At 37.8% G+C, this 14,759-nt stretch overlaps 7 protein-coding genes across 7 annotated transcripts; 4 read left to right on the top strand and 3 right to left on the bottom strand.

The window, feature by feature from the left end:
- Positions 1 to 168: 168 nt before the first annotated feature.
- Positions 169 to 1,902, bottom strand: FDP41_004033 (uncharacterized protein; the record flags this gene model as incomplete). The annotated part of the gene is made up of 5 exons (XM_044707404.1): positions 169 to 1,129; positions 1,189 to 1,361; positions 1,445 to 1,622; positions 1,747 to 1,768; positions 1,866 to 1,902. The coding sequence occupies 5 exons, from the start codon at positions 1,900 to 1,902 to the stop codon at positions 169 to 171; spliced, it is 1,371 nt and encodes a 456-aa protein (XP_044561451.1).
- A 258-nt stretch (positions 1,903 to 2,160) lies between these two features.
- Positions 2,161 to 5,640, top strand: FDP41_004032 (uncharacterized protein; the record flags this gene model as incomplete). The annotated part of the gene is made up of 1 exon (XM_044707403.1): positions 2,161 to 5,640. The coding sequence occupies one exon, from the start codon at positions 2,161 to 2,163 to the stop codon at positions 5,638 to 5,640; it is 3,480 nt and encodes a 1,159-aa protein (XP_044561450.1).
- A 107-nt stretch (positions 5,641 to 5,747) lies between these two features.
- Positions 5,748 to 6,155, top strand: FDP41_004031 (uncharacterized protein; the record flags this gene model as incomplete). Its single annotated transcript, XM_044707402.1, has 1 exon — positions 5,748 to 6,155. The coding sequence occupies one exon, from the start codon at positions 5,748 to 5,750 to the stop codon at positions 6,153 to 6,155; it is 408 nt and encodes a 135-aa protein (XP_044561449.1).
- A 508-nt stretch (positions 6,156 to 6,663) lies between these two features.
- Positions 6,664 to 8,006, top strand: FDP41_004030 (uncharacterized protein; the record flags this gene model as incomplete). Its single annotated transcript, XM_044707401.1, has 3 exons — positions 6,664 to 6,901; positions 7,010 to 7,795; positions 7,891 to 8,006. The coding sequence occupies 3 exons, from the start codon at positions 6,664 to 6,666 to the stop codon at positions 8,004 to 8,006; spliced, it is 1,140 nt and encodes a 379-aa protein (XP_044561448.1).
- An 830-nt stretch (positions 8,007 to 8,836) lies between these two features.
- On the bottom strand, positions 8,837 to 10,630 carry FDP41_004029 (uncharacterized protein; the record flags this gene model as incomplete). The annotated part of the gene is made up of 1 exon (XM_044707399.1): positions 8,837 to 10,630. One exon carries the CDS (start codon positions 10,628 to 10,630, stop codon positions 8,837 to 8,839), a length of 1,794 nt encoding a protein of 597 aa, XP_044561447.1.
- An 894-nt stretch (positions 10,631 to 11,524) lies between these two features.
- FDP41_004028 (uncharacterized protein) lies at positions 11,525 to 12,477 on the bottom strand (the record flags this gene model as incomplete). The annotated part of the gene is made up of 2 exons (XM_044707398.1): positions 11,525 to 11,657; positions 11,813 to 12,477. 2 exons carry the CDS (start codon positions 12,475 to 12,477, stop codon positions 11,525 to 11,527), a joined length of 798 nt encoding a protein of 265 aa, XP_044561446.1.
- A 98-nt stretch (positions 12,478 to 12,575) lies between these two features.
- FDP41_004027 (uncharacterized protein) lies at positions 12,576 to 14,424 on the top strand (the record flags this gene model as incomplete). Its single annotated transcript, XM_044707397.1, has 3 exons — positions 12,576 to 13,171; positions 13,299 to 13,395; positions 13,600 to 14,424. 3 exons carry the CDS (start codon positions 12,576 to 12,578, stop codon positions 14,422 to 14,424), a joined length of 1,518 nt encoding a protein of 505 aa, XP_044561445.1.
- Between the last annotated feature and the right edge of the window lie 335 nt (positions 14,425 to 14,759).

Below are 14,759 nucleotides of genomic sequence, written 5' to 3'. Positions count from 1 at the left end.
AACGAAAAGCATTCGAGTAAACCAGTAACAATCGAACGACCTTAGATGGCTACCCTGAACCGCTCTCCACAACCACAACCTTAGAAAAAACCACTGTGTGTAAAATTTATTATGATGCAGAAAAGACCAAAGTGTTGTCAAACAATGTAGAGAGCGAGGTAATATAATTTAAGCAATAATCAAACTGTTGCCTTCAATCTTGGCCCTCTGGAATTTTGTGTCGACCCATCCATCTTCATATGTTTCATAGCCAACATGACCAATATCTTGCCATTTTCCAGTGGCGACCAATGGACCCTTAACTTGAAGAGAGCCATCCACGACCTTTACCTCGGTGTTGTCAACAAGCTTTCCATTAATAGTTAAAATACCAGATGTTTCCTCTAAACCACTAACAACATAAGATTTAACTTGTGGTAATTTTTGGCCGAGTAATCCAACAACTGTTGAAGAATCAAATCCAAGAGGAGTGCAAACTACGACATGCTTGAGATTCTCATAAGTATTCTTTGAGAAATCAGCATGGTTCAACAACTCTTCCAAGTCTTGTGGCTCTGTGAAAAGAGTAGTACACTGCTCTTTTGTCAACAGAGAAAGCGTGTTTGAAGCAGAAAATTCTTCTGCAGGGTAAACAATTACACCTCCAGAAACAAAAGCAGAGAAATTACCCATAATGGATCCTGTTGGTGATGTTGAATATTTTGGAACCATCACACGATCTCCTTGCTTCAATCCGAGAGCCTTTGCAATGGTGAGTCCAGCATTGAGGACGTTCTTGTGAGAATAGACGGCGCTTGAGGCCTTGTCAGGATTCTTGTCATTAAATAAAATCAATCCAGGATTGGTTGAATCCAATTCCATGGCGATTCTACGAAGAGGTGTCTCATAATATCCGAATGGACCATAGACCAAATAATCCTTCAATTGGTAAGTTCCTTCCTTTGGCTTTTCCTTCATGTCAGTGAAAAGGATCTGCTTACAGAATGGGAACTTTTTAGATTTGAATGGAAGATGCAATTCAGATAAACTCAATTCTGGAACAACTTCTCTTATCATTTTGTAATAGTTTTTAGTTCCGATCTTTGTTGCAGAAACAACAACTCTTGGTCTAACAAGCTCAATGAATCGGCTGTATGACGTCAATCGAGTATATGTGTTTTTTTCCAAATACGTTCTCCGAATACTTACGTCAAATCCTTAGCAGCTTTAATTTCTGGGAGTGGAACAAGAACAGCTCCAATCTTGGCACAAGCCAAGAAGGCAACAATCAGTTCGGTGTTCATTCCTTGAATCAATGCCAATCTATCTCCAGGTCTCAATCCCAATTCAGTCAATCCACAAGCCAAAGCTTCTGCGTGTTTCTATTGGACAAATAAAATTGTTATACACAACATGATTCATGTATTGAATATACTAAACCAAACAACAACAAGTTGATACTCACTTTAAGAGTGGAAAACGACCAATTGACGTTCTGATGAGTACACTTCAAAGCGTTGGCGTATGGCATTTGTCTGGCATTTTGTGAAAGGAAGTATCCGATAGTGTTGTTAATTTGTTCGGATTCTTGTCCTTTTAAATATGTTGATGCATATAATTTTTGAATTTTGAAGTGGTTTCTTCTGTTTTGTTATTTGGATGTTGTTTGTTGTAATCATATTGATTTAAAGATGATGATGATGAATGAATGAAAATGTTTGAATTCGAATTCAGTAAGAAATTTTGGAGTGAATTCTTTGTACGTACATCAATGCAAAACTTCCATTTGCTAAAAAGAATATAATATAATAATAATAACAACAACAACGGCGAGAAAAGATGATTGAAGGAATGAATAGAAATAAATCTTTAATTCGCGAACCTACCTCTGCGCAAAAAGCTGATTGGTCGTGATGATAGCATTTTTTCTTCGATTATTCAAAAATTTACAACATCGTCGTTGTGAGTTTGCTCAGATCCTGTAGCACCCTTGACAAGTGCTGCTTCTTCTTCTCTACTTGCTCCGACTTACATCCTCACATTGATTCATCATACAAATCCAAACAACAACAACCCTTGCACAGATATCTTCAATCTGAGCAGGAACCAAAAAATTCGTTTGCCTGCGCGCTTGAGACTTTTCGAAAAAAATATTTAACGTTAACGCTTTATTCGAAATAAATGCCAAGCAAAAAGAAGAAGGCTTCTGCATCATCGTCGGGGAATGAAGCTTTGGATGCAGCGACCGACTCAACAAATTCTGGTGAAATAAAAAATATGGAAGATGACAAAGAGGTGCCTTTGAACGGTGGTGCTGACCATGCCTCCAATCACAAACAAGAAAAACGGAAAAAACGTAAAAAAGGATCTGATGATGGCTTGGCTGGAGACGACAATGGGAGTGCCGAAAAGAAAACACTCAAAGTGAAGATCAAACTCGGAGACTCCGAGACAACAACACAAGCAGTGGATGATGATTTGGAACCCGAAAAGAAGAAGAAAAAAACGAAATCTAAAAAGAGTGAGCCTCCAAAGGATTTAGTAGTATTGTTGGATGATGTTATTGAGAAACTTTTCAAAGCCGACAAAAAACAAATCTTTTGGTATCCTGTCCAGGACGAAGTGTACCTTCAGACAATCAAAAATCCAATGGACTTATCAACACTTAAATCTAAGCTACTTCAAGGAAAATATGATACAGTTGCTCATTTCAAAGCTGACCTTGAATTGATCTATCAAAATGCAGAAACGTTCAACGGCACAGGATCACCTATTCACAAACAAGCAGAAAAGTTGCGTGCCATTTCTTCGAAAGAGCTTGCCAGTTTTTCGGAAGACGAGAAGATTATTACTCCACTCACAAGTGACATTAGTTCTTCTGAGGAATGTATGATTCAGATTATAGATATTCTTAAATTTGAGGATTCATATTCGATTTTTCACGAGCCAGTCCCTCTTACAGTTCCAGGCTATCACGAGCTCATCAAAAAGCCCATGGATTTTTCCACCCTTAGAAAGAAAGTGACTGAAAAACATATTTCAATTAGCAAGTTCGAGAAATATTTGAATAGAGTTTTTGCGAACGCCAAGAAGTTTAATCCTGTTGGCACAATCTATCATGGTGAAGCCGTCAGAATTGGCGATTTTGCAAAGGAATTGATAGAACAATTGAAAACCAAGTTCTCGAAAGGCGGGCTAAAAACAACTCCAAAAATTACTATTAAGATTTCTGATGAAGAGCCAAAAGAAAAGAAGTCAAAGAAAAAGAAGCAAGAAGACGAAAAGGCAGAGAAGAGTGCAGAGCAAAAAGAAGACAAGAAGTCAAAGAAAAAAAAGAAGGAAAAGAAAATTGAATCAAAACAAGAAAACGAACAGAAGAATGAAGTTGAACAGGTGGAAGAAGCTTCTATCAACGTAGAGTCGAAAGAAACCAATGAAATAACTACTCCTAAGAAGTCTTCCGATAAGAAGAAGACACCTAAGTCGAAGTCTTCCACGAAGTGGCGAGATCGAGTTCGTATAACAGATCTTGATTTTCCAGAGTTGGAGAAAGATTCTTTATATACCCTAATTGATCTCATTTGGAAGAAGCTAAATGAGATTGATGAATATTCCATTTTTAAAAATCCTGTTGCCAAGGATGTTCCAGGATATTACGACATGATAAAAGAGCCTATGGATCTTTCCACTATGAAAGGCAAAATGGATGCAAAGAGCTATGAAAATTGGAGAGATTTTGAGGACGATGTAGATCGTATCTATGACAACTGCAAGCTATTTAATTCTCAAGATTCTATTTTTTCAAAAGAGGCAAACAGACAACAACGGTGGTTTAGAAAGTGGAAAAAGGACATGGTTACTCATTTTGGAAAATTGCAGAAATCAGACCTTACTCCTGCATTTGTTTCGAATTATTTTAATGAGATTTCCGTGGTAAAAACAGGAGCTCCAAAATATGACTTGTCTGCCCTCAACGATGAAGAGGAGGAGGAAGAAGAGATCACTACACTTCCTAAAACCTCACTCTGCTATCATTTACTTAAAATTGCAGAGGATCTGAAAACTCAAGACAAAAACAAATACTTTTGGAATAACGTTGATGAGAGTGTTCATCCAAACTACAAGGAAAAAGTTAAGCATCCAATGAGCCTGTCAACCATCATTGACAATTGTAAAAACATGAACTACAAAACCATCGATCAATTTGTCAATGATTTGGACCTGATTCATTCCAATACTGTCAATTATTTTACTTCATCATCGAAAGAAGCTAAGGAAGCTAAGCGCTTATTTAATTTATCAAAGGACAAAGTGCAACCCTTGAGATCAAAAACTTTCAAAGATGTACCATCTACTCCGGTCTCTCAACCAAAGACCAACAAGAGAGAAACTAGGGCTTCTTCTTCCGCTGATATTGATTCATTTATTGAGCCTGAAGTACCATCAAAAACATCAGAAAAAAAGAAGAAGCCATCATCACAGGCGTCACAACCCAAATCTACAAAAAAGAAGAAGACCCTTCCTCCAACCAATCCTTACAGCAAGGATATTGACCTTGGTTGGGTTCCAATGATTCAACCTTGCACTTATTGGCAGTTTCCAACATACACACCCGATCCTAACCCTGAAAATCGACCAAAATCCATTGAATCTAACCATGATGCAACTCAATCCTTCATTGATCCCTCCTCATTATCGTCCTCTTACAGCAGAGATGATGAATCAGTTTCTTCCAATGACGAAGAAGTTGGCCCAACCCCAAGAAAAGATAAAAAGAAGGAAAAACCACAAGCAAAACCTGCTGTTGATGCTGCTTCAACCTTTAAGACACCAAAAACTTCGAAAAAGGACAAGTCTGTCACGATTCCTCAAACCCCAATGATCATAACTCCTCCCTCTTCATCATTTACTCCAGCTTCTCTATTGTCACCCTCCGCTGTCCAACCTCTATCTAACAAGACTGCCATTCCCAACATTGTTATTGAAAACAGACCACTTCCAAAACATTCCTACCTTGTCAAGAAATTTAGGCAAAGTATTAATTTCAGAAATCCAACTTACGACTGGAAAACATTACAAAACATGTCTCTTTCTGATTGCTTAAAAATTTTCTCTGATGAGGATCGAACTTTGGAAGAGATTGTTCAATGTTACAAAAAACAGCCAGATATTATCCCAACTCATAACCTATCTTATGGCATGAAAGACTTTAAGGACGTTAATGAGGAAGATGACGACCTTATCCAACGTTTGATTACAATAGCTACCAAGAATTCGGAAAAGCATCAGACTCACAACCTTCGTGACTCTGACCATTCTAATTCACCAAAACCAGGAAGAAGGTCTTCACATCATAAAGTGAAAGATTTTATCGATGAGGAAGAAGAAGAAGACGACATGGATGAAGATGAGGAAGATGAAGAATTATCAGACATGGAAGAGTTATACGACGATGAGGGCAAGAAAGAAAAGCATGTTGACGAAATGGAAGATGAAGAAGAGGATGAAGAAATATCAGAAAATGATGTGTTGGAACACATACTTCAAGACTTTGAGACGGTGACAGTTCCAAGCACAAGACGATCCAACCCTGAGGAAATGTTCAAGAAGGTGAAACAAACACTCATCGACGAAGGTGTGAATATTTTCGTGGAAGAGTAAAAGCAAGCTATTTTTCTTCGCATTGTAAACAACAATTTTCGGATGACCAAAGTTTTTAAAAAAATTTTGTTGAAAAAAAATACGCCAAAACCCATTACTCATTGACAATGACAAAGGGAAAAATCACTATCAAGACCAGAAAGTTCTTCACAAATAGACTCCTCAACAGAAAGCAATTTGTTGTTGATATTCTCCATCCAGGACAAGTTCAACTCTCATCTGCTCAATTGAAGGAAAAGCTTGCCGAAAAATACAAGGTTAACAACCCACAAACCATCGTTTTGGGTGGATTCAGAACCAAGTTTGGTGGTGGTAAGACTACTGGATTTGCTTCAATCTATGACTCTGTTCAAGATGTCAAACTCGTAGAGCCAAAGCACAAGTTGGTCAAGAACAAGCTCATTGAAGTCAAGAAGGAAGGTAGAAGATTGAAGAAGGAAAAGAAGAACAGAGCCAGCATTGTCCGTGGTAAGGAGAGAGCCAAGGTCAGAGGTGGTGCTAAGAAGAAAGAGTAAATTATCCCACAACATCCTCCATAAATTAAAACATAAATTTCTAAATGTTAATTGATTTTTATTCTGCAATCTCCGAGAGGTTCCAACAGGTCTTTGAATCATTTTGCGAACAGAAAAGTAGAAGTTTGGATCTTCAGAAGGTAAGTATTCAAATGGAATAACAGAGCAAAAGCATGACATCACCGACATTCAAGGATCAAGGAGAGACAAATCAATCCTTCCAAAGAGACTTCAAATGTCATTTCTGAGAGCGGAAATTGTTCTGCAGAGAGAAGGAGCAACAAATCCAGCATGAAAGATGAAACTCAAAAAAAACCTCAAACGGTGCTATTCCTTGATCAAAATTGGGGAAGACCCTTATCGATGCATGACTTGGACATTCTGTACCTATCGTTCGACTCTCTTCGAGACTACTCTCAGAGAGAGTTGGTCTGACTCGTGATATGCAGCAGACTATAAATTCTCTGAACCACTCGCCACTCTTCAGCAAAAACAAGCAAAAAACAAAATGAGAAGTGTAAATATTATACAACTACTGGGTGTTGCTGCCTTGTTGGTAGCATTGAGCGTCATGGCTGTCAGTGCTGATACCTACAAGCCTCCACAACATTGTTACAAGAAGTGTACTCACTACAAGTATCTCAAAGGAAAGTGTGTTGATTATGAATGGAGAGGAACCAAGAAGGAATGCTGTAAATGGAAGACTGTTGGTAAAGGAAAGTGTGATTTGTATAAGAGAAAATACAGTAAGTATTTCCCTTTGGCGTATAAATATGGAAAATTGTAAACTCATTCCTCAATCTACCTTACTCACCATGTATGAAACCAACATTGTCAACAATGATCCAAAACAGAGTGCGACAAATACAGCAAGTCAAGATATCTCTGTCTCGGCCACGGTTACAAACAAGTCTGCGACAAGGTCACCCAACATAAATTCTGTAAAAAGTTCTACTGGAAAGGAGGATGCAAGAAGAAGGGATACAATCACAAGTGCGATCAATACGCTTATCACTTCTTGTGTACCAAATACGATACTTCATCCAGATGTACTGTCTTTACCTACATTCCAAAGATCAAATACTACTACAAGACAAGATGCAACCGTTATGCCGTTCATCAATATTGTGCCAAGTACAAGACCATCACCAAGACCATTCCAAAGTGGAAGAAGGTTTCCAGAACACACTATTTGGGATGGACTGATGTCTATTATCATCAATATTTGAACTACAAGAAGTATCAAATTTGTGTCGTTTATGCCAAGAAGAAATATTGCACTGGTCGTCAAAATGTTCGTTTCGTTAAGAAGGTTTCCTATGAAAGAAAATGTATCAAGGCTGTTACTCGTAAATACTGTGTGGCCAAGAAGAGAGTTCGTTTCTGTACCAAGTGGTCTCCAACCAAATACTGTAAGAAGAATGTCAAGTTCAGAGTTTGTAGGCACAAAAAGACTCAAAGTTTCTGTTGCAAGTACAAGGCTGTTCCATTCTGTACTCAATATAAGAAGATCAAACCAAGATGTATCAAGAGATCCTTCAAGAGATATTGTGCTCATTATTCTAACGGACACAAAATCTGTAAGAAGTATCAATTTGTTGGAGGAAAGAAGTATTGTCGTAAGAGAGCTAAGAGATCAGGTAAGTTTTAAATATTTCGTGTTTTGTATTGTATTTGATACATTCGGAATGTGCTCATCATCAATTCTTCTCATAATGAATAATGAACATTACAGTCTGTGACTCTTACAAGACAATCTGTACCAAGATTGATACTTACAAGCCAGCAATTGATTCTTATAAGCCAACAATTGATTCTTACAAGCCAAAGATTGATTCTTATAAGCCGTAATTGAGTGAGCAATCTCACTCCCCAATCAAAACAGCATTTGTTGTTGATGAAAATTCGTTCACGTTTCTTTCACGCAACAGCAATGCTGTTTATTAATATTGGAGTTGTTTCCTAAAGTAATGAGTTTCTTCTTATTTTGTACATAATTGACTACAAGAATGAAGCCCATTGTTGCGACAACACGATTCCTTAATAAACTCCATCAAATTTTGCACATCTTTTAATGTTGAGTGATGAAAATATATTCGTTCTGGTTCGGCAAGGATTTATCGAACCTGCCAATTTTACTGCATCGTCATCTGTGCTTGTTATTTATTTACACCCAAATTTTCAACTCCAAAACATGATTGTTTATTCTCCACAGGCGCCCAGAATACATAACACACATCGTTGTAGGCCAGCTAAAATTGGCGGAGGGTTCTCCGAACAGAACGTTTGTATACTTTTTGAATAAAACTTTTGAAATAAATTTGACTAAAATGTAGGGAAATGAGTCTAGTACATATTCCACCCAATCTGAAGGCAAGGTAGTATTCAAAATTTTGAATAGTTAGATGTTTTAGTTGATCGTTTAGCAATTTTCAAATATTTTTTAGCTTGAAAGTCAGCTGGTGGCGGAGCGGAAATTGGGTCCGGAGCAACGACGTGATATATCCCTCATCAGGCACATTAAAGTGATAAACAATAGTAAGGCCATGAAATAAATGCTACGACCAGTCCAAAGACCCTTACTATCAATTTAAAGATGTGATCAACTAAGAGAACCTACTCTAGCAAGATTTACCAGTATTGAAATAATAGTTGTTGTTCATCCTATTTTGTAACAAGTTTTACTTTTTCGTGTAGAGGAAAAGGCCTGAAGTGAAGAACCCACATCGGTCCAGTATATCTATTGGTTTTTCACCTTGAAGGTTCTTGATATTCATGTCTGCTCCATGCGTGTACATGAGATGTGTCACGCAATGAATTGCTCTTTGAATGTCAGGAGTCATTGTACATGTGTTGCCATCCATTAAGGAGGCTAATTTCCGAGCTGCTTTGTGAACGCACGTCTCCGATTGATGATCTTTTGCATTCAAATATTGTTGAAAGTGCTCTGCATTTGGGAACATATCTTTCAACAGAGTGGTCAACAATTCTAAAACCTCAATATGACCTCCCTCGCACGTAAAATGGAGAGCATTGTATTTGGTTTTAGGATCTCTCTTTTCAAGAAGGAAATGAAGGTGACTCTTTTCAAACATTAACGTAAATGCTGCGATAAACTCCTTATTGCCATTCAAACAAGCCAAATGGAACAAATTCATTCCTTCTGAAGAGCGATCGCTCTCATTCTTCAACCATTTCTTTGCATTTCCTCCTGATAAGGCATTCACTTCCTCGTTCAATAGAAGTGCATAGGTTAACGTTCGCTGTAATCTGTTGATCTCTTCTTGTGAAAAAAGAAAGTCTTCGTTTGTAGCAATCATCTCTGATGACTGAAGTCTTGAGTTTGGAAACTTGCCATTCACATTCTTGATATTGCCTTGTTGATGTTTATCCGAGTAAAGCGACGTCGTGATGAGGGATTCTCCAATCTTTAAAGGTTTCGAAACCCCATCAGAATAATTCGAGGACGACTGTTTGGCACTTTGACTCTCAGCCATTCCTTCCACGTGACATTCCTCTCTGTAGAAAAACACTGCACTTGCCAGTGGTCTTCTCCCATTTTCGTCTTTGAGATGAACTTTTGCTCCATTCCTTAACAAGAATTTGATTCCCTTCACATCGGCTTTCTTGGCAGCGACATGCAGACAAGTATCAGAATTAGATTTCCTAGAATTGATCATGTCATTCCCAAACAATTCGATGAGAGTTTCCATCACTTGCCATTTCTTTAATCGAAAGGCCACATGAAAGAAGGTATTTCCATAACAATCCTTCGCCGATTGTTCAATTTTCGCTCTCACATAAGAAGTGTGAACAAAAAGTTTGATACAATCGAGGGTTTCATTGGCAACAGCCAAATGCATTGGAGTGGCTCCATTTCGGCCATCCCGAATATTTACATCGAGAAGCATCATTGGATGATTTCCCTCTGAATTGTTGGTAAATACCGACAAGAGAATCATCAAGACTTGAACATGATTTTCTGACATGACCCAATGAAGAGCACTTCTCTTGGAGGCCTTATCTAACTCATTAATGTTATAATTCTTCTTGAATTCTGAATCCGAGAGCTGGGAGCGAGCCTGGTTTCTTTCCTGAATCAATTCATGTACCAGAAATTCATCACCCAACTTACAAGCCTCACACATTTCTTGAACCCAACTCGTTGTTAAGGAAGATGATGAGGGAGAATAGGGCGAGGATGGAGAGGAGCATGCTGAACTCTGTCTAGGAGAGAAAGAAGTGCTTCCACAATAATAGGAGAGCTCATCACTTGCCATGCTGCTGTTGCTTGTATCGTCTCGAGTGTTGTTGTTGATAATGTGGTGGTGGTGAGGGTGGTGGTTGGAGGAGAGACTTTGTTTGGAACAGAGAGGTTCGGAATAAACTTGAAGAAATTGTGTATTGGCAAACTCTTTTGTTGAGGAGGTATGTGATGAACCACCTCTTGGATGTGTTGAAACAATGCTTGGCATGATGGTGTATGGTGTGGTTCCTTCTCGAATAATACGAAGGGAGTGAGGTCAATTCAAATTAGGAAATATTTAGAGAGAGGATATGGTGTGTTGAAACTCAAATAATCGGTTTCAGCAAGAATTGAAGAAAACACGAACGAATGGATGTTCTAATATTGCAACAAAAAAAACTAGAGAGTTTGTTCAACCAAGTGAGTGTAGGAGGAAGATGTTGTTATTATTGGTTAGAGTCTTTGATGTATTCGTGTCATGTACGACAACAACAACAACATACAACACGCTTTTGTTTTTTTATGGAGAGTTACTGAACAACAACTCAAAAGGAATTTATCACTCCCAAAATACCCAGTCTACGATGGAATCAAAAGTACATGTTTGGTATTTCCGAAGCATGTTTGGAAATCAACAACTTGTCTCTTTAATGTGTGTGACGGGGATCTGCGACTCTGCACACGAATGTCCTCAAGATTCTGTCTCTAGTGGGTAAATAAATGCACACATGTTTTAAAAGCCTCCTCCTCTGACGTGGTGCAACGAATTTCTCCATCTCCATACTTTCATGGAGATGATGATGATCTGTAGTTGTTGTTGTTGTCGTTGTTGCTCTGAGTTGTTGTTGATCGTGCTCGACTATTCGTTAAACTCTGTCATTCACTGAAAAAGAAAATTACTACAACAAGTAATCGAGTGCAGATTTGGTCTCTGTTCATTATCGGTTGTAATAAGGTTCTTTGTTTCTTCTTGTTCATTGTCAATTCTAGAGAGCCTCGAATCGATGATTTTTCTCCAAGAAAGTACTACTGTTATGTCATACAGTTTTGAAAAGTATCGATTTATATTAATCCTCGTTCAGAAATAGTCACCAAAATGATAAATATCCATTGTAAAAGGAATCTATGCCGAGCAGTTATTCAATTGTTCCAAAATGGTTTCAATATTTGAAAAACCATTCCAAGGTGTTGTTTGTTCGAATTCAAGTCGAATGTTCTCAAAGTCATATTGTTCGACAAGTACCTTTTCCTTCTTACTGTGTTTGACGTGATCATCGGTGGTAAATGTCGAATATTCGTCCAACTGAAATGTTTGAAATCGAAATTCTGAAATTTGAATCAATCGATCGTTCACTTGTTTTCTGAATGACAGTGGCGCAACTTCTTGATTCTTGTTTTCAAAGGCACTCACATGCTCTTGACCTTTTTGTATAAAGCAAGCAACATGTGCAATGGGAGCAATGCATTGAAAGTTGTTTCTTTTGAGAGTAATGATGAGGCTGATGATACACACGAAACATTTCGATATCTTTCAAAGAACTTGTTCAAAATTACTTCACTCTTCGTAGATGGTTCCAGTATCTTCACCGTATGAGATATTCTCACAAGTAGATCACTCTCGCTTAAATCCAAGCTAAAGACACGACTCATTTGATAACTCCGTCCACCCACTTCTTTTGGAGAGTTGGTGTTGGTCATGTTGTTGTCCTGGTGGTTTTTTCTCTTTTCCAACAACTTGAATTCGGCACTGACTTGAAATGTCCAGTGTCCATGAGCAATGTGGAATTTTTCAATTTCAATGAGTCCTTCTTTGAAAAAAGTTCGTTGTTCCTCATTCACATGTTGGAGGTCGAATACTTGTTTGTTGATGATGCAAAAATTTAATTGTGTGATGGGATCGTTCTCGAGAAAGGAAAGAATGTGATGAGTGACAAGTGGATCAAGCCATGCATAGTAGACAGCAGGGTGATGACTGTCACTGCTGGTTTCAGGATTCTTTGCCATTCCTTTCATTTTCTTGGTCAATGGCATGGAGTTGGTGGTGTCATCCTCTTCTTGGTTGGGTAGTTTGATCATTTTTGTGATGTTTGAAATTGGAAATTCAACAGAAACCGCCAAAAAATTCCCGCTCTTCAAAAAACTAACTGTTATAAAAGAATTTAACAACAAAAAAAATGTCTTTCCCTTCACACAACACTCTTCCTTCTTCTGCTCAAAGTAACATCTCGATTGATTTCAACGATCCTCCTCTCGGACTCGAACAATCGTGGCTTGAAGACTCTAAAGAATGTTTTGAAGCACACACTCTTCTCAAGTCTCTCATCATTGACCAAATTAATCAAATTCCAGTGGCTAACTTTAATTTAGTACTTCAACAATGTAGAAATAGAGCAAGTCAAAGAGTGAGCATGCACGCCAATCGCGAAATTGAAATGCTCAAGCAGGACATTGAGAGACTCGTTCAAGAAAATCAACGCATCAACAAGATGTTACTCCATGAAATGAAACTCCGACAACAATACTACAATGAATTGCAATTGTTGAAAGGAGCTATCAGAATATTTGTACGTGTGAGGCCCTTGCTACCACACGAAATTCAACAAGGTGATTTTTCTGTGGTTCGATTCTCAAAGAATAGTCAACAATTACTCTTCTTTCCAAAAGTACTCAGTCAAGAGATGCCACCACCAGAAAATGAAAAGATCACCAAACAGAATTATCGACAATTCCAATTTGACCGAATTATAGGTCCGAATATTCATCAAAGACAGTAAGTGTCTGTGATTAAGTGATGATCCAAAGGTCATTTTAATATTCTCTAACTATTTTATGATTTCTCTTGATGTTGTTTCTTTGTAACATTGTTGAATCATGATTTGACGACACGACTTGTGTAGACTTTATGATGAAGAAATTTCTCCTCTGACAAAATCAGTGCTGGATGGATACAATGTCTCAATTTTTGCCTATGGACAAACAGGAACTGGAAAGACTGTAAGTAGAGTTGTGACATGCTCTGTTGTTATCTTCAACAACAACAACAACACTTGGCTAAATGATTGTTCTCCAACTGTTTCTTTCACTCTGTACCAACTATGATCCTTCCTTTTATATTGCTTGAATAATGATGTTGGACTTTATATTGCTAACTTCAATAATGATGTTGGACAAACATTGAATATTCATTACATATTTCAGTTCACCATGCAAGGAAGTGGAGAAGAACCCGGAATTCAACAATACATTCTTCATGACTTGTATCATCAAAAAGCAAAAGATCAAACCATTTGTGAAATGTCCATTGCTTTAAGCTGTCTTGAAATTTACAATGAAACATGCATCGATTTGTTAAGATCCAATGACAACAAGTTGGATCTCAAAATGGATCCTCATACCAAAAAGATTATTGCTCAAGGTCTTCGTGAGGTGGTTTGTAACGATGTTCAGGAGGCCATTCAATGTCTCGTGTTTGCTCAAAAGAATCGAGCAGTTGCTTCCACACTTCAAAATCATCGAAGTTCTCGATCTCACCTCATTGTTCAAATCAGCATAACGAAAACCTTTTTCCAAAGTGAAACGTTTGCTATGGATGAAGGAGAAGACGCATCGGATCAGCCACAACAAATACCCTCAAATACCTCCACTACCATTACTTCAACCATGTATTTGATCGATTTGGCAGGTAGTGAGAAGATTAACACCAGTTCAGCCTCTAATCCAATTACCGATAGTGAAACAAAGCATATTAACAAATCATTGTCGGCGTTGGGCAATGTGATGGAAAGCCTTCGAAATCGGAGTGCAAAACCAAACATGAATAATAACAATGGACAAACTCATGTTCCCTACAGAGACACCAAGCTCACTTACTTTATGTCCAATGTGTTTAGGGATAAGCATGCCATTGTTTGTATGATTCCTCATATTGCTCCCAGTCAGATGTGTTTCAATGAATCTCTTCGAACGCTTCAATTCGCAGAGAGAATGAGTGGAATAGCTTTGAATGTCAACAACAATCCATAACGAATAAATTTACTACTTTTAGAAATTTGCGATGAATCAATAGAGAGTTTGTAAAATTGTACTGAGTGCTATCAATTATTTCAAGATGCAACAATTTGACAACCCTGTGAAATCGAAATATTCCATTACGCACCTTGTGAAATTTATTAAACCTCAAGATGAAATGTGTTTTCATATCAAAGTAATATATAAACCAGCTTATAATAATACATGAAGTCCTCAAATGGTGTTCATGAGGGACCCTTCGATTGACAAGTTCCTTTCTGTAGTTGCAGTGCTTAATGGAGAGGCCAGTTGAAAGTGTTTTGTTTTTAAAAAAATTTCCAAAAAAAATT

The sequence above is a fragment of the Naegleria fowleri genome (genome assembly GCF_008403515.1).
Source record: "Naegleria fowleri strain ATCC 30894 chromosome Unknown tig36, whole genome shotgun sequence".
Taxonomy (NCBI): Eukaryota; Heterolobosea; class Eutetramitea; order Acrasida; family Naegleriidae; genus Naegleria; species Naegleria fowleri.
The sequence above is the reverse complement of the archived record's forward strand: the minus strand, read 5'-3'. Positions and strand labels throughout refer to the sequence as shown.